Source organism: Macaca nemestrina, chromosome 11, assembly GCF_043159975.1.
Source record: "Macaca nemestrina isolate mMacNem1 chromosome 11, mMacNem.hap1, whole genome shotgun sequence".
Taxonomy (NCBI): domain Eukaryota; kingdom Metazoa; phylum Chordata; class Mammalia; order Primates; family Cercopithecidae; genus Macaca; species Macaca nemestrina.
This window is the reverse complement of record NC_092135.1, coordinates 62,421,108-62,446,615: the sequence shown is the minus strand read 5'-3', so window position 1 is coordinate 62,446,615 and position 25,508 is coordinate 62,421,108. Positions and strand designations below refer to the sequence as shown.

Sequence of the window (25,508 nt, the reverse complement as noted above, 5' to 3'; positions counted from 1 at the left end):
ATTTTAATGGTGATCATATTATTAAAATTAGACAGTAATTCCATGGAGCCGGGACTCTGTACACATGCATCTTTGTAACCCAGGGTCTGAGACAAATAAACATGATTTGAACTAAGTCATACTAAACTGTAAGGCATTTATATCAAAAAATTAAAAGGATGGATTACAAAGTACATAGAAGGAATAGGCTTGGAAAAGAAGCCAAAGAAATCACATGCCGTGCTCAGATAGAATTTACTCTGAGTCCTTAAAGAATGCTGTGAGAACCTTCAGATTAATGGAAACTGTCTGTAAGCTCTTCAGATATTTACCCAGTCAACTCGAGATCATATATATGCAGACATTTTGTGGAAAAATAAGGCTGTCTCTGAATATAAGTTGCAATGGTTGGGTCTGAGTTAATTGGAGACTATTTCCCCTTGCAGAAGAATGAACTGCAGGGCCTTTATAGCCATCAAGCTGAAGTGTCACAATTTTCCTATTATTGCACTTGGGGAGTTGAATGTGTCTGATGGCAATTTTCTGGGGGATCCTGCTGGTATTAAGTAGTATTCTTAGGTTAAGGAACCTTTTAGAAAGTGAGCTGCGTTTTATTCTTTGCTTCTCCAGTTTTTGTTTTGCTTGGCCAGAGACTGTTCATTTTTATCTGAAAATAAGATTGACAAAATGTATGTAGTTTCTACCCAGCATAGAGAAGTACAAGGACCATTTGTCTCCTGGAGTTTCCTGTAAAAAAGGTATTCAAAAAATTGTTTTCTGAGCGAATTAGAGGTAAAAGCCACTTTTGTTTCTTCTCTTATCAAGTGAGAGAAGAGTAGGGACTCAGGTTTCTATTTGAGCTCCACGCTGTACTTGGCAGTAGATTCAGCAAAGAAATCCAGGCAGAAGGTCACAGGTGAGCACTTTCCATTCTTGGAGGATTGAGGTTTTTAAAAAGACTTTGATGTTAAATCAACAGTTTCAGAAGAAACTTCTTGCTTTCTTCTTCTTTTTTCTTTTCCTTTTCTTTTTTTAAAGAAAGAGTTTCTGAAAATTTGAAAACAGAATTACATGTAGTTATCATTATTTGGTAATATTTATTTTTATTACCGTAAGACCTCACTGACCTATTAGAAACAAAAAATACAACTTAAGGCAATATGAAATTTTTGTTTTTGTTTTGAAAAAGCTTTTAAAATGCTTTTGAAGCTTTTCTTTGTTTGTCCTTCTTCGTGATTGCTATGTTGAAGTAATTTAAGAGGGCTTCCCTCCTATTTTTCTGCCTACATATGAGTGGTAGTTGACAATTGTAAGTTACTTTCCAGTGCCCAAAAAATAAGTCAGAAAGTTTTATTTTCAATAGATTTGTATCTGTGAAGTTTTAATAACATGTTTTATTATAGTACTTTGGATGGATTTTATGAAGTTTTAAAAATAAAGTATTTAAAATAATAATTTTGAATTCATGTGATTCCTACCTGTGGTCATTTCTCAAATGGTAACTCAAAAAGTACCCGAGTTCATTCTGGGTTTTGAACATTGCAGCAAAGAACCCCTAGTTGTAGAATTAATGTTGTTCCTTTTGATATTTGAAATATATGATAAATAACTTAGTAGGATTACTTAGTTGGTTAAAATTTGCTTGGTAGGAGAAAGGTCCATAGAAAGTTTAATAAGGCCTTTTGGTTTAGTGTTTTGTTTTGTTTGCCCTTTTCTTAGGTCTTGGTAATGACGTTTTTTGGCTAGACTGAGGCAAATGAAAGTTGGTTTTCAGCAACATTTCACCTCCTTTTGCAGCATTTTTATTTTCTTCTCGGAGTAATCCATCTAGTCATCTTGCATCTTCCTGTTGAATTTTCTGTCTACTAGGGCCTGTATTTAGTCAGATATCTGCATTGAAAAAAGAAATGCTAATTTTATGTGAGATGTGATGAACTGATATTCAATTATGCCTCCCGGGGTTGTTTGGAATATTGTAACATTAATCCTTTAACATAATGGGATTGGTTGGGGGAAGGTACAATGCATCCAAACTGGGATGGTGATATATACATTTAAAAAGAATATGTAATATAATCTCTAAAAATCAGATTCTATAATAAGAAAATTATATCTTCATTACCAGGCTAGTATATAAGGTAAAAAAACTATAGCTGCATTCAATCCTCTTGACTTTTATTAGCTTCCTTAATATGTTATCTGAATTTTTGATAGAACAGTACTAGAAATCTTTTTTGAAGGAATGGAATGTATGTCTTTGGCTTTCTCACATACTCTGTTTCTTGATGGCTTTTTAAAAGACGTATTTTCTTAAGATTACCAGATTAGTTTCCTAGTGCTAGTAATTGCATTATGTAAATACTTGGTTTTATAGTTCTGTGACATTTTCTGCAAATCTTTTATCCTTTATTTTATTTTTTCAAGATTGGTATTCTGGTTTTTATTTGCGTGTGGTCAACAAAACCCCTGACTAGATTCCACTTCTCAGTAACCATACATGTTACACTAGTTCTTTTTTTATATTCAGCCTCCTGAGTAGCTGGGATTACGGCATTGAGCCACTGAACCTGCTTAGTTCTTTAGTTACGCATTTGTTGTAGCTGTTCAAATGTAGTTTGATTTTTCAACCTTTTTTGTTTTATTTTCTTTTTTGATGCAGTCCAAATTCAAATGATTTGTACTTTCATGGAAAGTGAAGATTGACATAATTTGAAATCTTGCCCATTACTGTTTTGTCCCGTACACTTAAAATGTGATTTACTTTCAGTTAATTAGCAAATATTTATTGAATACCTTTCAAAATAAAAGAATTGGAAGCAACTAAGGTAGAGAATGGCAGGAGCATGAAAGAGCAATTTTAGTTGATAAAGACAGAATGTGCAGGATATAAATAGATCCAGCAAAGGTGATAGGGAATATCCCTTGGGTGAGAACGTCCATGAAGTTGAAGCAATGTGTGCAGGGAAAAGAACATCAACTTGGGCTCAGACATGTGGTTGTCATTCACCCTGGGCACTTGGGACCTATAAATGGGGGCACTTGGGACCTACACCATCCAGTTACCATCTAGCTCCCTCACAGTCTCCACTCCACCAGTTTCCTTCAATAACTCTTTAACTCTGCCTCCTTTCCCAGAGGGCAGAGGGGGGGGGGTCCATACGCTATTCTGAACCTCTGTTTCTACCTGTAAAAATGGAACTATAACTTGCTTATTAGATTATTATATTGATTTCCTAAGGCTTCTGTAACAAATTACAAATTTGGTGGCCTAAAAACTAGAAATGTATCCTTTCACAGTTCTGGAGGGTCACATTCTTTGCAAGAACCTTAGGGAGATTCCATCCCTTGCCCACTACAGCTTCTCTTGGCTACTAGCTTTCCTTGGCTTGTGATGATTTCACTTCAACCTCTGCTTCCCTGATCACATTGCTTTTCCTCTTCTGTCTGTGTTAAATCTCCTGCCTCTCTCTTAAAAGGATATTTGTGATTGGATTTAGGGTCCACCTTAATCCAGGTTATTTTCACCATTTCAATATCGTTAATTTAATGACATCTGCAAAGGCTTTACCGTATAAGGCAACATTTACAGGTTCTAGAGATTAGGACCTGATATCTTTAGGGCCATTTACTTAGCTTACTACAGGTATTATAACAATTAAATACAATAATAAAACAGCTCTCAGACTCAGACATGCAGAAATGTAACTTCATTACAGTATTTTGAATTAGTTTCTAATACTGAGTCACCTGGCTTAAGAACAGTTTATTCTTCTATTATTTGTTTGTTCTTTGGATTGTTCTTAGTCTTCTTGAGGAAAATAATCAATGCAATTTTTATCAATGAGTTCCATACACATTTAAAATGTGTTCAGTTGAAGGTTGAGACCTACCTTCACTCTTCCAGCACTCTGTTGGGACATTTAAATCCCCAGAGGGATATCTGTCTAACTTTTATCCAACTGTTGTCTTCATGTTGTAGAAACTCCTGCTTTTTAAGCTTATTGCGTAATCATGATGACCCTTAGGTTCAGTCTTCCTTTAGTCCTTCCATATTTCTTCTTGGGAACTTGGTACTACAATACTCTTGCCCGGTACTGGGATGCTATGGACTTGACATTGTTCTTAGCTATTGCTTCTCTGTCATGCTTGGTGAAGGACTTCTATTTAAGGCTTTGAGCCACATACCACTGTTAAACCTATCTGGAATCTTACAACTCTTAGAGGGTTCTATTCAGGAAGGAGGCAGGATGTGTGAAGGGGTGGCCTGCCCCTCCACACCTGTGGGCGTTTCTCATTAGGTGGAACCAGACACTTGAGAAAAGAAATGAGACACAGAGACAAAGTATAGAGAAAGAAAAAGTGGGCCCAGGGGACCGGTGCTCAGCATACAGAGGACCCACACCGGCACCGGTCTCTGAGTTCCCTCAGTATTTATTGATCATTATCTTTACCATCTTAGAAAAAGGGAAGTGGCAGGATAATAGGATCATTGTAGGGAGAAGGTCAGCAGTAAGACATATGAATAAAGATCTCTGTGACATGAATAAGTTTAAGGAAAAGTGCTGTGCCTTGATATGCATATGCAAACATCTCCAAAACCTTTTTAGTCCATAAAGAGCAGCATTGCCGCTAGCATGTCCCACCTTCAGCCCTAAGGCGGCTTTCTCCTTTCTCAGTAAACAGAACATACAATCTGGTTTTACACTGAGATGTTCCATTGCCCAGGGACGGGCAGGAGACAGATGCTTTTCTCTATCTCAACTGCCAAGAGGCCTTCTTTCCTCTTATATGAATCCTCCTTAGCACCGACCCTCCACAGGTGTCAGGCTGGGAGACGATTAGGTCTTTCCCTTCCCACGAGGCCATATTTCAGACTATCACATGGGGATAAACCTTGGACTACACCTAGCTTTCCTAGGCAGAGGTCCCTGCGACCTTTGGCAGTGTACATGTCCCTGGGGACTTGAGATTAAGAGAATGGTGATGACTTTTCACAGGCATACTGCCTTCAGGCACTTGTTTAACAAAACACACCCTGCACAGCCCCAAATCCATTAAACCTTGAGTCACCACAGCACATGTCTCTTGCAAGGACAGGGTTGGGGGTAGGGTCACAGATTAACAGCATCTCAAATACAGAACAAAATGGACTCTCTTATGTCTACTTCTTTCTATATAGACACAGTAACAGTCTGATCTCTCTTTTCCCCACATTTCCCCCTTTTCTTTTCAACAAAACCACCATTGTCATCATGGCTTGTTCTCTATGGTCACTGTCTCTTTGGAACTGTTGGGTATACCTGCAGACTAACAGCAGACAGAGCAGGCACACAAGGATTAATATGAAATTTACAATAGTAGTACTTCAGATGGTCTTAACCAAAGTGACAGGGTTAAGATTTGCAAGGCCATCAGCAACTCCTGCAATTGCCTCAGTTTCACAGTCTGATCTCTCTTTTCCCCACAATGTGGAGTCACTTGGGACCTACACCATCCAGTTACCATCTAGCTGCCTCACAGTCTCCACTCCACCAGTTTCCTTCAATCACTCTTTAACTCTGCCTGCTTTCTCAGAGGCCAGAGGGTGGGTCCCCACATGTGATAATGGAGGATTGGCTAGGCATGCTTCTTCCTAAACAATTATATTTGTCAAAAATGGATAAAGTCTACTGCGAAGCTCAAAAAACCAACAAAATGCCTCTTTGCTATTTTTTCCTTTCTTTATAGTGTAGTATGAGGGCAGAATTCATAGTGTTTTCTTAGAGGTAGAGAAAGGTAATGGGTCCAAGGAAACATAGGTTGGCAAAGCAAATAAACAAGCATCTTTACTGATATCTTGAAATTGTCTCCAACTGCAGTTGCAAAGAATACAGATACAGTGCTTAGCACGTAGTGCATTTAATAATGTGTACCTGTGTTTCATAATCTTGAAATACCAGCTGAGTTTACATGAGAAGTAAACAGAAGTAGGACAGATTTTTTTTTTTAATACTTTAAGTTCTAGGGTACATGTACACAACAGACAGATTTTTAAGAATGCAACTTCCCACTTGGTAGCTCAGTGATCACTGGATGTCCCTCCAGTTTGATTGTCTTGCAGTTTTTCTAGCTTATTGCTGGTAACACAGTCCTTCCAAGTGCTAAGGCTGAGAACCTTGACGTCTTCCTCAAGTACTTACTTTTTCACTCCATATCCAATCTGTCAGCAAATTCTGTTGGCCCTACCTTCAAAATAGATCAAGATTCTGTGTATTTTTTTTTTTTAACCACATCAACTGCTACCATGCTAATCTAAGCTGCATCATCTCTCCTGGGGTTAGTTCCAATAGCCTACCAAATGGTCTTTGTGCTTTCAGCCTTTTAAAATCAGTTTCTGCTCCACAGTGTGATCCTATTGAAACTTGTTAGTTCATGTTATTCCTGTGTTCAAAATGACTTCCCATCCAACACAGAGGAAAAGCCAAATCCTTACTATATAGACTGCAGGGCTTTCTACAACTCATCATCTCATCACCATTATTTCCTTAACTTCTTTTCCTGGGATAACCCCTTTTCCTCATTTAGCGTTAGCCACACTAACCTCCTGGCTGTATTTCAAACATACCAGCCTTTCTCTCACCTCAAGGGCTTTTTTTCTTACTCCTCCTCTTTATCTGCTTGGCTCCTGTCCTCTTCTCCTTTAGGTCTCTGTTTAAACATTGTCTTCTCAATGAGGCCTTCTTGACAAGCTGTTGGAAATGGGTTCCTATCCCCTGTGTCTTCAGCACTTTCTCTCTCTTCCCTGCTCTATTTTTCCCTGTAAGGTTTGTCACCACTATTATGGTTTAAATATTTGCCCCTCCAAATTTCCTGTTGAAATGAGATCTCCAGTGTTGGAGGTAGGTCTAGTGGGAGGTGTTTGGGTCATGAAGGCAGATCCCTCGTGAATGACTTGGTGCCATCCTTGTGGTAATGAGTGAGTTCTCACTCTATTCGTTCACACAAAAACTGGTTGTCCAAGAGCCTGGCATGTCTATTGCTGTCTCTTGCCATGTGACACACCTGCTCCCCCTTCACCTTCCTGCATGATTGTAGGCTTCCTGAGTCCTCACCAGAAGCAAGTGCTGCTACCATGCTTCCTGTATAGCCATGAGCCAAATAAACCCCTTTTCTGTATAAATCACCCAACCTCAGTATTTCTTGATAGCAACAAAAAATGGACTAAGACCACCACTTTTTATGATTCACATTATATTTATTATCCACGTATTCCCATTAGAATGAAAGCTTCATGAGGGCAGTTATTTTGTTACTATCTTCTCCACTACAAAATTTTTCACCCTAAGATGAGTGTTTGACATACTGTGGACCTTCAGCAAATATTTGTCGAATGGATGAACAAATGACTAAGTTATAGCTGACTGCCAGACTATATGAATTTGTCTATAACAAGCAGAAGCAGACAAGCTTTTTGGGCAGGGTTCACATTCATACACATGTTTTAGGAGGTGTGCTATGCTATCAGTGTCCATGTTAGATTAGAAGAATGAGAAAGGAGAGGTTTGAAGATTAGTTAGGCTGAACAAGAAAAGGCAAAGGTCTAAATTGAAATGGTGACAGTAGGACCTGGTGTGGGGGTTGTTAGTTGTGTGAGAGACACCCAGAGGAAGAATCCCTGCAATCAGAGAATTTCATGAGTAGAGGATATTGGAGTAGAGGTAGAGAAAGTTGCAAAGGTGAGCTGTAGTTCTACCTTTTTTGAGAGAGTGTGGTAAAAATGACAGTAATGGAGATAGGATAATTTAGGAAGAAAAAGCCATTTGAAAGGGAAAAATGTAGATGACTTTGTTTCATTTTTAAATTTAAAAAGTTTTTTGGTACCATTTAAAATTTTGTATTTGTACAGTTCAGTGGCATTATATGAATTCACATTGTTGAATATTGTTGTGCAACCATCATGACTGGCCATCAATCTCTAAAATATTTTAATTTTCTCATACTGGAACTCTGCATCAATTAAATGATAACTGCTCATTCCCTACTCTCTCCAGCCCCTGGCAACCCCCATTCTATTTTCTGTCTCTATGAATTTCACTATTATAGGTACTTTGTATAAGTGGAATCATACAGCACTTGTTCTTTTGTATTTGTCTTATTTCTCTTAGCATAATAGCTTCAAGGTTCATCTATGTTGTAGCATGTGTCAGAATTACATTCCTTTTTAAAGCTGAATATTCCATTGTATGTACTGCATATACCACATTTGTTATCTATTCATTGTTCATGGACATGGACTTTAGGTTTTCACCTTTTGGCTATTGCGAATGATGCTGCTATGAACATTGGTATACAAATTTCTGTTCGAGTCCCTGCTTTCACTTCTTTTGAGTAAACAGCCAGAAGTGGAATTGCTGGATCCTATGGTCATTTTATGTGTCATATTTTGACTTTGGTTTCAGACACACTGTATTTGAGGTGGTGGACCGTATAGCAGTTAGGACAGGAGCATGGGTGAGAACAATTATAGTCAGAGATTTCACTTCAGAAAACCTAACAAATGAGATGATAGAAGAGGTGAGAATGGATTTGTTTATAGGGGGAGAAAGAAAGGAGTTGAACCAGGGACTGATATAGAGGAGAAGGAGCTAGTGGAGCCAGTCAATGGGATAGGAAAGGAGCAATCAGAGTTAGTAATAGAACCCCAAGTGTTGATATACACTTAGCTTAAACTCATCCATATTCATTGAACACTCTTACGAGAACTTCCTTTTGGATGAATAAATGTCTATTTAAGAATGATATTACTTTCAAGAGTTTGGGTGTTGTAGGTCACAAATCACTACTGAATGTTGAATTTCTGAGGCATAAATACTTTTTAAAAACATCCTAGAAACAATAAAACAGCAGAGAATTTCCATATTCCTTATTTGGTTGTTCTCCATTTCCTGTTTTGCATTGGTAATTTCCAGTTTCTTTTCTTTTCTCCGCCTTTTATTGAAGTATAGCATACATTAAGAAAAGTGTACAAACCAAGTGTGCACAACTCAGTGAACTCTCAGATATTGCATATACCAGAGTAACCAACCCCAAGATCAAGAAACAGTGTTATACTCACCCCGGTGATTCGCTTCATGCCCTCTACTTACTTAATATCTCCAAAACCCTTTCTAGCACTACAGATTAATTTTGCTATTTTGAACTTTATGTAAGTAGAATCATGCAGTATGCGTTATCTGTGTCTGGATTATTTAATTAAATATTGTGTTCAGGAAATGCAATATGTATCTATACTGTTGTGGGTTGTTGTAGTATATTTTCACTGTGTGCTTTTACACAATTTACTTATTCATTCTCATATCAGTGGGCATTCGGGTAGTTTCAAGTTTGGGGCTATTATGAATAATACTACTGTCAACATCCTCACAGTGTCTTATAAAAATAGGAATTTTGCATGCTATATTCACCTCTTTACAACTGCCTTTGCTTACTTCATTTAAGTGCCTTTTCTGCCAAGTGCCTTCTCACCCTTCTTAATTATTCATTGTTATTACAAAATATATTTTCCTGAGTATTAGCTTTGAAATAATAAAGTGCCCCAAGGAATTGGGCTTCTTAAAAAAAATACCTATATCTACTTGTATTAAAATTTTCCTTTTAAAGCATTTATTTTAATTTTTCTCAGCTATCCAGATTAGTCTGGACAGTCTTAAATGCACATGAACCTGTCAAAATTCTTCATCTCTTAATGAAGTGAATTGTTCAACCTTGAAATAAATATTTTAATTTTGGCACCATGGTAAGTTGGAGAAAAAAGTAGCTCCCATATACTTCATGCAGATTTGTTATCAAGCTTATATTATTTACACAGTAAGAAAAGGAAATTGAGATAACAAAGAGTACATTATGATATTTTATACATGTTTTCTTTTTAGACAACAGTCTGCTTTGTTATAAAAATGAACATTAGTAAATTGAATATCGAGGAGAAATTTTATCAATCTGGCTATTTCATAATTAAGTTGAAATCTGCTATGTTTAATAAAGACGCGTAATACATTTTATATGTTTGCCTGTGTCTGTGTGTGTGTGTGTGTGTGTGTATATGTATATTTGTCTATCTGTCAACATACTCGTTGAAACATTCTTTACAGAAAGAACAATAGAAGACCATGAACTGGTGATTGAAGTGCTATCCAACTGGGGGATAGAAGAAGAAAACAAGCTATACTTTAGAAAAAATTATGCCAAATATGAGTTCTTTAAAAACCCAATGGTAAGTGAAATCCCCATTAATCGTTATGGAAAATAAATGAATCAGTTAAATTTTATGCAAAGGAGATAGTCACTATAAATAAAATACAGTCCTATTTGGTAAATTGTAGATGAAGGCTCTGGTCCTTTAAAATTATACCCACATTTCTCATGCTAACAATGATTAGTGAACAATAATCACAGTAGTTCAGATACACAGTTGTAAAGCTTTTTGAAGCCCTATTGGTAAAGTCTGAATTGAGATGAATTTGGTTTATTTAATTTAAAAGTATTAGGAAACCTAATTTTGCCTTTTGTGAAAAGGAAACAATTATACATTTGATGTGGAAAATGAATTTTTATAGGTTCTCAAACAGATTAAGAACAAGTGTTAAGCAAAATATTATACTTTATCACTTTCTACAGAATTTGGGAAATTTAAATAGACTTTCTAAAGTAAAAGCAGACTAATGATTGTTGAGAGTATTATAACTTAGCCAGAAATTAAGATTGACATGAATCTTGCTGTTCCAAATTATTTTGTTTCCAGTGCAGTGATTTTTTAACTAAGTAGAAAGGAGATAAAGACCAGTGCATTATCTAGTAAATACTACTTTCATTGTAGTTCTCTTTAAAAGAAAATAAATGTATGTCACATTCTAATGAAGACTGGGGATCTAGAAAAGTCAGAATAGCCTCTGGGCTCATTATTTTAAATTGTTTTTGTCTCTGAAGCTGAAGCATATTTTTACACTAAGTTTTGGATGATAATTGGATTGAAACGATTCTTTATGAAAAATATATGATACATACCATAATAGAATATTTTCAAACCCTGAAAGACCTCTCACGTTCTCTTTTATCTTAACCTATTAATAGAAACATAATGGGATGATCTTTGGCAAAGAAAATTAGTCATAATAAAAATTAAATAAATTCAAATGTGAAGGGAAAGTGTTTTCTTGCTGTGAGTCTTTATTAAAATCAAGAATTTAAAAAGATGTATTTAAAGAAATACTGTTCAATGCTTGTTTTTTATTTTACTTTTTTTATTTAAACAAGGCTAGACATTTGTTTTGTAGACCTATTGCAGTGGTTCTTAACTGGGGGGTGGTTTGACAATGTCTGGACACAGTTTTGGTTGTCACAACTGGTGGTGGGGAGGAGGACTGCTAGTGAGCAGAGGATAGGAATACTCTAAACGTCTATAATATGCAGGAAAGCCCCCTCAACACAGAGTTATTAGATCAAAATGTTAGTAGAACTGCTGTTGAAAAACCCTGTCCTAGAGGAAATATAGTAGAATATATTTTCCCAAACTTGTCTAATCATAAAATTTACCGAGGGGAGAGTGCTTGTTAAAAACACAGAATCCAGGACTTGCCTGGACCTACTGAATCAGAAACTCCAGGAATGAGGCCTGGGAATTCCTATTTTAAACAACTGCCCTGGGTAAATTTTATGATTAAAAAGTTTGGAAAAATGGTAGGTAGCAAGAACTAGACTTTTAGCTCCCCAGCTCAGTTTAAGTCCTGACCTCCACTGTGTTGTGGGCTATGACCTTGGGCATACTCTCAACTCTGTACTTCTATGAGCCTTATCTTTGTAAAATGGAATGGATAGTCCTTTTGTACCTGATAGACTGGTTGCAGGACTCAGGAGGAAGATGTGGGAGCAAGCACATTGTCGACTTCAGGACAGTGTTTTATAACTCCGGATATCTGAATCCACCCACATCTGCATTTTGTGGGGGCATTTGCTAATCTTTGCGCCCAACTCCAGACATTCTCATTAAGGTACCTATGAGTAGAGTCTAAGGACGGACCTTTTCAAAAGCACTTTGGGTGAATTTTAGTCACACCAGTTTAAAGAACTTTTGCTTTTGATTACTATATTGGTCATCATTGAATCTTTTCTAGCACGAATTTTGTGGTAATTTACTGTGTCTTTTTGACAGTATTTTTTTCCAGAGCATATGGTATCTTTTGCAACTGAAACCAATGGTGAAATATCCCCCACACAGATTTTGCAGGTAAATATATTTTTACTAAAATATATAAATAATAGCATAATGAAGGAAAACTTTAAAGTCCTTTTTTAATATGCCCAGATTTTGAAAAGTTATGCTTTGAATTATTATTAATATTTTTTGCTGGAGGTAAAACTAAAAATAATAGCACCCAGGTAAAGAATGCCCTAAGTCAATAAAGCTCTCTACCAACATTCTTCTTCCCAGTTTTAGCCAATTGTCAAAGGATTTTACATATTTAAAAATGTGTGTCTTAAAAGGAAACTTGCAATTTTGTTATGTGGTGTGTGTAAATATTATGTTAGTCTTTAGAAAAATCACAATTCTTTGTAAAATACAGATATTTTACCAATGGATACTCAGTATTAGCTTTCATAATAAATGCCCTCAATCCTATTTGTAATAAAATATTTAGCAAATAAATGAAAGGAGATAAAAGATACAGGATGCAAATGTATTCACTAGCATTTGTAATAGCTGTTATGGAAATCCTTGCATAGAATTGTGAAATATTCTTAGCTGAATTAAGAATACTAGTTATCTAATTAAAAATCTCCTTATTTTTGTTTCTATTGGACTCACTTCTTCCAAACTGGCGGTGGCTCAAAATGGTTATTTTCAAAGACATTGTTGTTACAATAAATGAATAATTTCAGTTATTTTATTTTTTGATAGATTTGTAGATTTTACATCAGAAGCTCTACAGTTGTTTTTCACAGGTTAATGTTGAGCAATGTCTTTATAATGGTTGCTGTTTGAGCTCAGCCCCATGCATCCCCAAACCCACTCAGTATTCCCTGATCTTTAATGAAGACAACTTTTAATATTTCCAGTATTGTTTGACCTTAAAAATATTAGGTTGGCAGAGCTATCATGGATTTTTCTGTGGGCTTTTTAATAGGTTATATTTCATTTTTGTGCTTCAGAATATTTTTGAAACATGATTAGTCCCCAGAGATTTTTCTAAAAGCTGCTTCTGTGCTCCTGGGTTTTCACAGAGACACCCCGTCAAAATGTTAGGTAAATGGCAGCAGCAGCTGTGCCCCAGGACTTTCAGATCTCAGCCCTCTGAATGCTTCACCACTGTATTACAACACAGTGGTGGGATGGAGTTTTTATTCCACCTCCTTTTGCAAGTCTTCCTATAGCACAGTTATATTGCTTTAATGTTAAATTATAAAAACAAGAAAAATCATAGGCTTTGGAATCAGATAGTCCTGCATGTGCCCCTGACCTCTTCTCTCCACTGAGGCAATGTTTCCACTTTTTAAAAGGTTTCTTCTTTTTCTAGTGTGACCTCTATGACTCTCTTTTTAAAATTTAATTGGTTTGGTTTAATAACTTGGAAAGCACTCAAACTAAAAAACCTACTTGCCTGTTTTGCATGTCAATTAATTAATATCTGTGGCTCATTAAATTAAATTTCTTTTAGTAATTTACTTTAAAAAACATAAATATCTACTATCAGCATTTCCTTGAGTAGCCTTTTAAAATGTGTTACGTTATTTTAGTTAATAAATTCCCTTATTTCAAATGTTTTCCATTTGTTTATTCAGAGGAATTTCTACTTTCTTTTTTTTTTAATGAGACACTAATGCATTTCCACTGTCTTATTAAGGATGCTGAGCACAACCACTCAGTTGAGCTATTCCTTTTCATTGTCATTTTCTTGACCAACACATGCCCACTGTCTCAATTAATTATTACCAAGGAACAAACTATTCCAAGCCTTTGCAGTTTAAAGTACCCATTTACATTTTGCCAACAATTTGTGGGACAAGCATCTGGGAAGAGTCTAGCTGGGTGGGTCATCTCTGAGGCACATTGACTCAGTGCTGGGGATTGAGGATCCCCTTCTAAGACAGTTTTTTGACTGCATGTCCTTTGACTCCTTGGTGTCTCTCTCTCTCTCCCATGTTTTCCCCCACTTTCTCTCTCTCTCTGTCTGTCTCATGGTGTCTCATCCTGCAGGGCTCTTCCAGTTGCATTGGGCTTCTTACCTGTGATGGTCTCAGGGTAGTCACATTTCTTATGTGACAGCTGGATTCCAAGGGCCAAGTCATGAAAAGCACCAGGCTAGTTAAGGACTACACCTAGAACTGGCAAAGGGTCCCTTCCACATATTGTATGGGTCAAAGCAATGACAGGCTTGCTCACATTCAAGAGAGTGGAGAAAGACTCCACCTTTTTGTGATTCAGTGACAAGATGACATTGCAGAAGAGCATGTGGAATGGAAGACATTGTTGCAGTCCTCTTTGGAAAATGTGACCTACCACATTCACCCACAGCTGAGAACCATAGATGACAAAGAAGAGATAGTTTTATTTGCTTTATCCTCCTCAAGGAGGTGAACTTGGCTCAACTTCCTGCTTCCCAATTGAAGTCAGGATTGTGGTCTTACTTATACCATAATGAAGTTAATAGGTCAACCTGTAATCTCAGGGAAAACCACAGAAAACAATGAAAAGTATATCAGGACTTAACGCTGTAGATGACGTCCAACTTTTTGAATGGACATTCAATTAGCTGATAATTTTGGTAGTTAGATAACTACATACTATCACTTAGAATGTCTATTTTGTGAACTCATTTTCATTTGAAACATCTCAGGTTTTTAAAAGACTCTGATTTATTTTCTGTGTGTGTATGTGTGTGTGTATACACACACAGAGATAGAAAGAGAGAGAGAGAGAGAGAGAGGAGAGAGAGAGACACCATGGACTATCAAAACACACACACATAGTTAATTACCGTAATGTTACATGTTATGATCCTGTGTGATTTTTACATGTTTATATTTGAAATCTTAATATGATTAGTATAAGGTTACCATATCATTGATTTAATCATAGTTTGAAAATATGTAAATTTTCTTTCAGATGTTTCTGAGTTCAAGCACATACCCTGAAATTCATGGTTTCTTACATGCGAAAGAACAGGGAAAGAAGTCTTGGAAAAAAATTTACTTTTTTCTAAGAAGATCTGGTTTATATTTTTCTACTAAAGGGACATCAAAGGTAAACTGAAGTATCCGTGATGTGGTATGAATGACATATTAAGCTGTAAGTTAAAACATATTTACTTTGTTGTATTTATTATTTTATTACTTGATGTTAAAGGTTGGTCTTTGTTTTTTTTATTTAAAACATTTGCCTTGATTATTTAAACACTACTCAGTTTTACTTCACACTGGTTTCAATGTACTATCTTTGATGGAATCTGGATACTCTTATTTCAGTACAACATATGTTACTCCTTTGTGCTCACTCTGAATTCACTCCTTTCTCCTCATCCTTGGCTGCAGAGTTTGAAGCCTGATGTAGTGTATATCTTTTCTTTTTACCCCAGGTCATACTGCTGATCTTTTCTACTTCTGAAACTCTGTTGATCAACATCAACAGAACAGAACAGTTAATAATAGAACAGTTAATAAAATGTTTCATCTGAGTCATTTATTGCTCTTTTATTATTGATTGATGGATTTATTTCAAGAGGTTTGTAAGGAACAGGAAGTGTTTGATTACATGAGTAAGTTCTTTAGTGGTGATTTCTGAGAGTTTGTTGCACCCATCAACAGGCAGAGTACACTACTCATTGTATAGTCTTTTATCCTTCACCCCCATCCCACCTTTTCCCCGAGTCCCCAAAGTCCATTGTATCATTCTTATTCCTTTGCATTCTCATAGCTTAGCTCCCACTTATGGGTGAGAACATACGATTTTTGGTTTTACATTCCTGAGTTACTTCACGTGGAATAATGGTCTGCAGTTCCATCCAGGCAGCTGGGAATGCCATTATTTCATTCCTTTTTATGGTTCCATGGTCTGTCTATCTATCTATCTATCTATCTATCTATCTATCTATCTATCTATCTATCTATCTATCTCACAATTTCTTTATCCACTCGTTGATTGATGGGGATTTGAGCTGGTTCCATATTTTTGCAATTGTGAATTGTGCTGCTATAAACATGCATGTGCAAGTATCTTTTTCATATAATGACTTCCTCTGGGAAGATACCCGGTAGTGGGATTGCTGGATCAAAAGGTAGTTCTACTGTTAGTTCTTTAAGGAATCTCCACACTGTTTTCCAAAGTGGTTGTACTAGTTTACATTCCCACCAACAGCATGAAAGCATTTCCTTTTCACCACATCCACACCAACATCTACTGTTATTTGTTTTTTTTTTTTGGTTATGGCCATTCTTGCAGAAGTAAGGTGGCATCACATTGTGATTTTGATTTGCATTCCCTTGATCATTAGTGATGTTGAGTATTTTTTTCATATGTTTGTTGACCATCTATATATCTTCTTTTGAGAGTTTTTATTGATGTCCCTAGCCTACTTTTTGATGGGATTGCTTTTTCTTGCTGATTTGTTTGAGTTCCTTGTAGATTCTGGATATTTGCCCTTTGTTAGATTTAGAAATTGCAAATATTTTCTCCTGCTCTGTGAGTTGTCTGTTTACTCTGTTGAGTGTTTCTTTTGCTGTGCAGAAGCTTTTTGTTTGATTAAATCCTATCTATTTATCTTTGTTTTTGTTTCATTTGATTTTGGGTTCTTAGTCAGGAAGTCTTTCCCTAAGCCAATATCTAGAAGGGTTTTCCTGATGTTATCTTCTAGAAACTTTTGTGGTTTCAGGTCTTAGATTTAAGTCTTTGATCCATCTTGAGTTGATTTTTGTATAAGGACAGAGATAAGGATCCACATTCATTCTTCTACATGTGACTTGCCAATTATCCCAGCACCATTTGTTGACTAGAGTGTCCTTTTTCCCACTTTTTTTTTTTGTTTGTAAGTATCTGGCTTTATTTCTGTGTTATCTATCCTGTTCCATTCGTCTATGTGCCTATTTTTGTACCAGTACCTTGCTGTTTCAGTGACTATGGCCTTGTAGTATAGTCTGAAGTCAGATAATGTGATGCTTCCAGGTTTGCTCTTTTTGCTTCGTCTTGTTTTGGCTTTGCAGGCTCTTTTTTGGTTCCATGTAAATTTTAGGATTTTTTTTTTCTAGTTCTGTCAAGAATGATGATGGTATTTTGATAACAATTGCATTGAATTTACAGATTGCTTTTGGCAGTATGGTCATTTTCAAAATATTGATTCTATACATCCATGAGCATGGGATGTGTTTCCATTTGTTTGTGTCATCTATAACTTCTTTCAGCAATGTTTCGTAGTTTTCCTTGTAGAGTTCTTTCACCTTCTTGGTTAGGTATATCCTTAAGTATTTATTTTAATTTTTACAGCTATTGCAAAAGGGGTTGAGTTCTTGATTTGATTCTCAGCTTGGTCACTGTTGGTATATAACAGAGCTATTGATTTGTGTACATTAATTTTGTATCCTGAGGCTTTGCTTAATTCATTTATCAGTTCTAGAAGTTTTTGGGGGAGTCTTTAGGGTTTTCTAGGTATACAATCATATAATCTGTAAACAATGACAGTTTGACTTCTTCTTTACCAGTTTAGATGCCCTTTATTTCTTTTTCTTGTCTGATTGCTCTGGCTAGGACTTCCAGTACCATGTTGAATAGAATTGGTGAGAGTGAGCATCCATTTCTTGTTCCAGTTGTCAGGGGGAATGCTTTCAGCATTTCCCCATTCAGTATAATGTTGGCTGTGGGTTTGTCATAGATGACTTTTATTACTTTAAGGTATGTCCCTTCTATGCCAATTTTGCTGAAATTTTTAAGCATAAAGTGTTGCTGGATTTTGTCTAATGCATTTTCTGTATCTATTGAGATGATCATGTGATTTTTGTTCTAAATTCTGTTTATGTGGTGTATCACATTTATTGACTTGCATTTGTTAAATTATCCCTCCATCTCTGATATATAACCCACTTCATCATGGTGGATTATCTTTTCAATATGCCATTGGATTCAGTTGGCTAGTATTTTGTTAAGGATTTTTACATCTATGTTCATCAGGGATATTGGTCTGTAGTTTTCTTTTTTTGTTATGTCCTTTCCTGGTTTTGGTATTAGGGTTATACTGGCTTCATAGAATGATATAGGGGTAATTCCCTCTTTCTCTGTCTTGTACAATAGTGTCAATAGGATTGGTACCAATTCTTCTTTGAATGTCTGATAGAATTTAGCTGTGAATCCATCTGGTCCTGGACTTTTTTTTGTTGGTAATTTCTTTTATTACCATTTCAATCTCACTGCTTGTTATTGGTCTGTTCAGTTTCTATATCTTCCTGGTTTAATCTAGGAGGGTTATCTTTCCAGAAATTTATCCATCTTCTCTAGGTTTTCTAGTTTATGTGCCTAAAGGTATTCATAGTATCCTTGAATGATCTTTTGTTTTTCTCTGGTATTGGTTGTAATATCTCCTGTTTAATTTCTAATTGACCTTATTTGGATCTTCTCTCTTCTTTTCTTGGTTAATCTTGGTTAATGGTTTATCAATTTTACTTATCTTTACAAAGAAACAGCTTTTTATTTCATTTATCTTTTGTATTATATTTGTTTCAATTATATTTAATTCTGCTCTGATCTTTGTTATTTCTTTTCTTCTGCTGAGTTTGGGTTTGGTTTGTTCTTGTTTCTCTAGTTCCTTGAGGTGTGACCTTAGGTTGCCTATTTGTGCTCTTGTAGACTTTTTGATGTAGGCATTTAAGGCTATGAACTTTCCTCTTAGCACTGCCTCTCCTGTATCCCAGATGTTTTGATAGGTTGTGTCACTATCATTGTTCAGTTGAAAGAATTTTTTAATTTCCATCTTGATTTCATTGTTGACCTAACAATCATTCAGGAGCAGGTTATTTCATTCCCATGTATTTGCATGATTTTGAGGTTTCCTTTTGGAATGATTTCCAATTTATTACGCTGTGTTCTGAAAGAGTACTTGAAATAATTTCAATTTTAAAAAATTTATTGAGACTTGTTTTGTGGCATATCATAATGTCTATCTTGGAGAATGTTCTGTGTGCTGATGAATAGAATATATATTCTATTCATGTATTAGAATATATAGTTATTCTGTATATATAGAATATATAGAATGTATACTCTATTCATATATTAGAATATATAGAATATAGTTGTTGGATAGAATGTTCAGTAAATACCTTTTAAGTTCATTTGTTTTAAGGTATGGTTTAATCCATTGTTTCTTTGTTGACCTTCTGTCTTAATGACCTGCCTAGTGCTGTTAGTGGAGTATTAAAATTCTCCACTATTATTGTGTTGCTATCTGTCTCATTTCTTTATGTCTAATAGAAATTGTTTTATAGATTTGGGAGCTCCAGGATTAGGTGCATATATATATTTAGGATTGTGATTTTTTCCTATGGACAATTCCCTTTATCATTATATAATGTAACTGCTGTTGCTTTAAAGTCTATTTTGTCTGACATAAGAATAGCTATTCCTGCTATCTTTTGGTGTCCATTTGCATGGAATGTTTTTTCCACCCCTTTACCTTAAGTTTATGTGAGTCCTTATATGTTACATGAGTCTCTTGAAGACAGCAGATACTTGGTTGGTGAATTCTTATTTATTCTTCCATTCTGTATCTTTTAAGTGGAACATTTAGGCCATTTACAGTCAATGTTAGTATTGAGATGTGAGGTACTGAACTATTATTCTATTCATTGTGCTATTTGTTGCCTGAATACCTTGTTTCTTTTTTCATTGTGTTTTTGTTTTATAGGTCTTGTCAGCTGTGAGGTTTATTCTTTTTTTTGTAAGATGGTGATATGGTTTAGCTGTGTCCCCACCCAAATCTTGTCTTGAATTGTACTGTCATAATTCCCACGTGCTGTGTGTGGGACCCGGTGGGAGATAACTGAATCATGAGAGCAGGTCATTCCCATGCTATTCTCGTGATAGTGAATAAATCTCACAAGATCTGATGGTTTTATAAAGGGGAGTTTCCCTGCATAAGTTTTCTTGTCTACTGCCATGTGACATGTGCCTTTCACCTTCTGCTGTGATTGTGAGGCCTCCCCAGCCATGAGGAACTGTGAGTCCATTAAACCTTTTTCTTTTATAAATTTCCCAGTCTCATGCTGATGAAGTATGTCTTTATCAGCAGCATGAAAACAGACTAATACAGATGGAGTCTTGCTCTGTCACCCAGGCTGCAGTGTAGGGGCACCATCTCGGCTCACGCAACCTCTGTCTCCCAGATTCAAGTGATTCTTCTGCCTCAGCCTCCCAAGTAGCTGGGATTACAGGTGCACACCATCATGGTAGGTTTTCTTTTATAGGTTACCTGATGCTTTTGCCTCACAGCTCTTAAGATTTTTTTCCTTTGACTTGGCTTTGGATAACCTGATGACTATTTCCCTAGGTGATGGTTTTTGTGATTAATTTCCCAGGTGTTCTTTGAGTTTCTTATATTTGGATGTCTAGATCTATAGTAGGCTGGGGAAGTTTTCTTTGATGATTCCCTCAAATATGTTTTCCAAACCAATTTCTTTTCTTCCTAGGGCATACCAGTTCTTAGGTTTGGCCATTTAACATAATCCCAAACTTCTTGGAGGCTTTGTTCATCTTTTAAATTCTTTTTTTTTTTTTTTTTGTCTTTGTTGGACTAAGTTGAAAGCCTTGACTTTGAACTCTGAAGTTCTTTCTTCTACTCGTTTGATTCTATTGTTGAGACTTTCCAGAACATTTTGCATTTCTCTTAGTGTGTTCTTTGTTTTGAAAAATTGTGATTGTTTTTTATTCATGCTATTTATATCACTGAAGATTTTTCCCTTCATAGCTTGTATCATTTTTTTTTTCACTAAGTTGAACTTCACCTTTCTCTGGTGCCTTCATGATGAGCTTAATAATCAATCTTCTAAATTCTTTTTCTGACAATTCAGAGGTTTCTTCTTGGTTTGGATCCATTGCTGGTGAGCTAGTGTGATCTTTTAGGGGTATGAAATAACCTTGTTTTGTCATATTACCAATATTGTTTTTCTGGTTCCTTCTCATTTGGGTATGCTATGTCCGAAGGAAGATTTGGGGCTGAAGTGCTGCTGTTCAGATTCTTTTGTCCCACGGGGTGCTCCCTTAATGGGGTGCTCTCCCTTTTCCCCTAGGGATGTGGCTTCCTGAGAGCCAAACTGCAGTGATTGTTACTTCTCTTTTGGATCTAGCCACCCACTGGAGCTACTGGGCCTTGGGCTGGTGCTGGAGTGTCTGCAGAGAGTTCTGTGATGTGAACACAGGTCTCTCAGCCATGGATACTAGCACCTGCTCCAGTGAAGGTGGCAGGGGAGTGAAGTGGACTCTGTGAGGGTCCTTAGTTGTAGTTTTGTTTATTGTGCTACTTTTGTGTTGGTTGGCCTCCAACCCAGAGTTGGTGCTGTCAAGAGCACATCAGCTGCAGTAGTACACGGAGGATCAGGTGGTGGATGGTGCCCTGGAGCTCCCAAAAGATTATGTCGTTTGTCTTTGGCTACCAGGGCAGGTAGAGAGAGACCATCAGGTGGGGCAGGGTTAGGCATGTCTGAGCTCAGACTCTCCTTGGGCAGGGCTTGCTGCGGCTGCTGTAGGGGATGGAGGTGCGGTTCTCAGGCCAATGGAGTTATGTTCCCTGGGGAATTATGGCTGCCTCTGCTGCATCATACAGTAGGTCACCAGAGAAGTGGTGGAAAACTGGCAGTTACAGGCCTCACCCAGCTCCTGCGCAGCCCAGAAGTTCAGGTTAGCTCCCACCATGCCCCACCAACAGCACTGAGTATTTTTCCAGGCAGCGGGTGAACAGGGCTGAGAACTTGCCCCAGGCTACCAGCCTCCCAAGTGAGAAAGCAAGCAAGGCTATCAGGTTTTGCACCTCCCGGCCTGCCACGGCTTCTGTACTGTGTTTGCACTCCTGATTCACCCCCTCCCCCAGGTTCTGTCTAGGAAACATTGAGTCAGTTGAAATTGTTACAAAGTTCAGCTGAAAGTTTCCTTCTTTCTGTGGTCTTTTCCAAGTTCCTCTGGCAGCCCTCTCCAGGGACCCCTGGGAGACAGTCAGAAAAGGCTTCCCTGGGGACCAAGAGTGCCCACAGGCTTTTCCTGCTGCCTTTTCTACCCTGTATTTCGCTCAACTCTAAATTTGTCTCAGCTGTAGGTAATGTCACATCCTTCTCCTGTGATCTGGACCTTCAGGTTCCCCAGTGAGGGTGTGTGTTCAGGGGTGGTTGATCCCCCTTTTCACAGTTTGGGTACTCGCAGTTTTTTGGCTGTCTTCTGGGCGCCCTGCAGCAGCAATCCATTTCCTTCAAAGGGTCTGTGGATTCTCTTGGCTTTCCTTGTATGTTCCTGCAGTAGTTCTTGGAGCAAAAGTTCACAATGTGAGTCTCCCCATGCTGTTCTGCCCACCAGAGTGGGAGCTGCAAGTTAATCCTGCCTCCTGTTCCTTTACTTCTCTTTATTTTGTGTGTGTTATTTTTTCTCCTTACATATATTGTAAATTCCTAGAGGAAGTTATGATGCTGTCATCAGGGATGAATAGATATATTTATCTACATACTTATATGTTTACCTATGCAATGGTTACATAGATATACGTGTGCAGAAGTTCATATGCACATACATTATCACTTAAACATACATATGTATTCTACAGTGCTGCCTGTTTTCTGTGTCTAGTCTATGTCCATCATATTATATAGTCTTTGGCTGTAAGTGTTGACATTTTATGCAATGCATTGATGTCTTTCAAGTAAAAATTCTTTTGAGAGTTTTTATGGGTGGTTATTGTTATTCTAGTTTCATGCATCTATAGTTGTCAGTGAAAGCACTGTTGCTTCTTTATGGGTTAAACTGTCTTTTTTCTCTAGCAATTTTTCAAACATTCTTATAAACATTGGCATGCAGTAATTTCCCTGCTATATTACTAGGTGTGTTGAAATATAGTCTGCTAAATTTTGCTTGATTCTTAGCACACACATTCAATCTGAAAACTCATCTTTTTTTCATACTAGCAATGTACATCCATTATTTATTTGACTACTTCTTTTCCATTCTTGTTATATGATCTTTTGCATTTTTGTTAGGATTTTCTGTCTTGGCTAGTTATGACTTCAGATGCCCTATGGCTTGATTTATTCCAATCTCTGCCTTTGTATTCACATGGCCTTCTCCCTTCCTCTTTGTATGTCTCTTATAACAACATATGTCATTGGATTTTGGGCCCACCTGGATAATCTAGAATAATCTCATCTCAAGATCCTTAACTTAATTATATCTTCAGTGACCCTTTTTCTGAATTAAGGTTACATTTACAATTTCCTGGCATTAGGGCATGGGTATATATTTTTGGGGGGTTACTATTCAACCCACTACAGAAAGCCATTGAAATGTTTGAAAAAGGGAGTGAAATTACCAAAAGAGTATCTTTTTTTTTTTTTTTTTTTTTTTTTTGAGACAGAGTCTCGCTTAGTCGCCCAGGCTGGAGTGCAATGGCGCGATCTCGGCTCACTGCAAGCTCCGCCTCCCGGGTTCACGCCATTCTCCTGCCTCAGCCTCCCGAGTAGCTGGGACTACAGGCGCCCGCCGCCTCGCCCGGCTAATTTTTTGCATTTTTAGTAGAGACAGGGTTTCACCGTGTTAGCCAGGATGGTCTCGATCTCCTGACCTCGTGATCCGCCCGCCTCGGCCTCCCAAAGTGCTGGGATTACAGGCGTGAGCCACCGCGCCCAGCCCAAAAGAGTATCTTGAGATTAGTTTGGTCACAGGGAGCTTAAAAGATCAAGGAGAGCGAGATTGAAAGAGAGAAAAAGAGATTGAAGGGAAGAAGGCAAAGGAGGCAGAGAGGGAGGAGTGGAAGGGAAAGAGAGAGAGAGAAGTAGAGAGAGAGGGAATTGATTATAGACACAGATGCTAATTAGATGATCATTTCATTAATCCAGGTGGAAGCGATGGGGTCTAACCTAGGACGAGCAGTAGAGGGGAGAATAAAAGAATGGCCACAAGATTAAATGGCAAAAGGCCAGATTTGTGTGGCTGATTGATATCAAAGAAGAGGAAGCAGTTAAAAATGTTCTTAAAGAAAAAAGAAAATTAAGAAATAGAAAATAAAAATAAACAGGAATAGCATATTTGCTAGAAGGTAACTCTCTTAGAAGACAAATAGCAATCTCAGTTCTGGATATATTTTATTGAGGATGAAGCCAACAAATGGCAATGCTCAAAACAGCTAATGATGGAGACCAGATGTTTGCGTAATGGTCTTAATAGGAGATATGGAGCTGGAAAATAGTTATACTTGACTTTTTCCCATATTTTCCCCCAACTGTTCTTGTATAGCTTCCTTCTTTCCCTCATACACAGTTTTCCTTTGTTGCTGTTCTTGCGTATGGGTCTTATGTGTGTGCATGTATTTCCTTGTGGTATAATGCTTCATGAGCCACTACCTGGCTACCATCTATGTTTGCTCAAGGCCCTGGGTCTCTACAGTCAGCACATAGTGAAGCCTGCCAGGCTTGTGTCCTTCCCTCAGGGCAGCAAGTTCCCCCAGTCCCTGGGTTGGTCTCAAGATGCCATCTGGGTGCCAGGGACTATCACCAAAAACCTTGGAAATCAGCCAGGTGTGGTGGCTCACACCTGTAATCCCAGCGCTTTGGGAGGCTGAGGCGGGTGGATTACCTGAGGTCAGGAGTTAGAGACCAGCCTCGCCAACATGGTGAATCCCCATCTCTACTAAAAATACAAAAATTAGCCAGGCATGGTGGCACAAGCCTGTAATCCCAGCTACTTGGGAGGCTGAGGCAGGAGAATCACTTAAACCTGGGAGGCGGAGGTTGCAGTGAGCCAAGATCACGCCATTGCCTTCCAGCCTGGGCAACAAGAGCAAAACTCTGTCTCAAAAAACAAAAACAAATAAACAAACAAACAAAAAGCCTTGGAAATCTACCTGTTCCATTCTACTGTGGCTTAGCTGGCACTCAAACCACGAGACGCAGTCCTTCCCACTCTTCCCCTCGCTTTTCACTGGCAGAGGAGCCTCACCCCATGGTCACTATTACTACAAGTCCCCAGGGGGTACTGCTAGGGACTGCTGATGTTCATCTGAGGCCCAAGGGCACTTCAGTCATCTTGTGGTGAATGCCACCAGGTCTGGGACTCGCCCTTCATGGTAGTGGACTCCCCTCAGAGCATGTCCAGAAAAGTCATCCAAGAGCTGAGGCCCAGAACTGGGGAGCCCTCAGAACCATCCCAGTGCTCTACCCATCTGTGGCCGAGCTGGAATCGAACATACAAGACAAAGTCTCTTTTACTTTTCCCTCTGTTTTTCTCAAGCAGAAGGAATCTCTCACCATAGTCACCACAACTGGAA

General features: G+C 37.6%; 1 protein-coding gene across 2 annotated transcripts in view; it reads left to right on the top strand.

The window, feature by feature from the left end:
* The window catches only part of LOC105483372 (growth factor receptor bound protein 14), a 128,371-nt gene that overhangs the window by 83,577 nt on the left and 19,286 nt on the right, over nucleotides 1-25,508 (top strand). For both annotated transcript variants that reach the window (XM_071072864.1, XM_071072865.1), the window contains 3 exons: nucleotides 10,110-10,231; nucleotides 12,167-12,241; nucleotides 15,119-15,256. In XM_071072864.1, coding sequence (XP_070928965.1) covers nucleotides 10,110-10,231; nucleotides 12,167-12,241; nucleotides 15,119-15,256 — 335 coding nt within the window. The remainder of the gene's footprint in view (nucleotides 1-10,109; nucleotides 10,232-12,166; nucleotides 12,242-15,118; nucleotides 15,257-25,508) is intronic.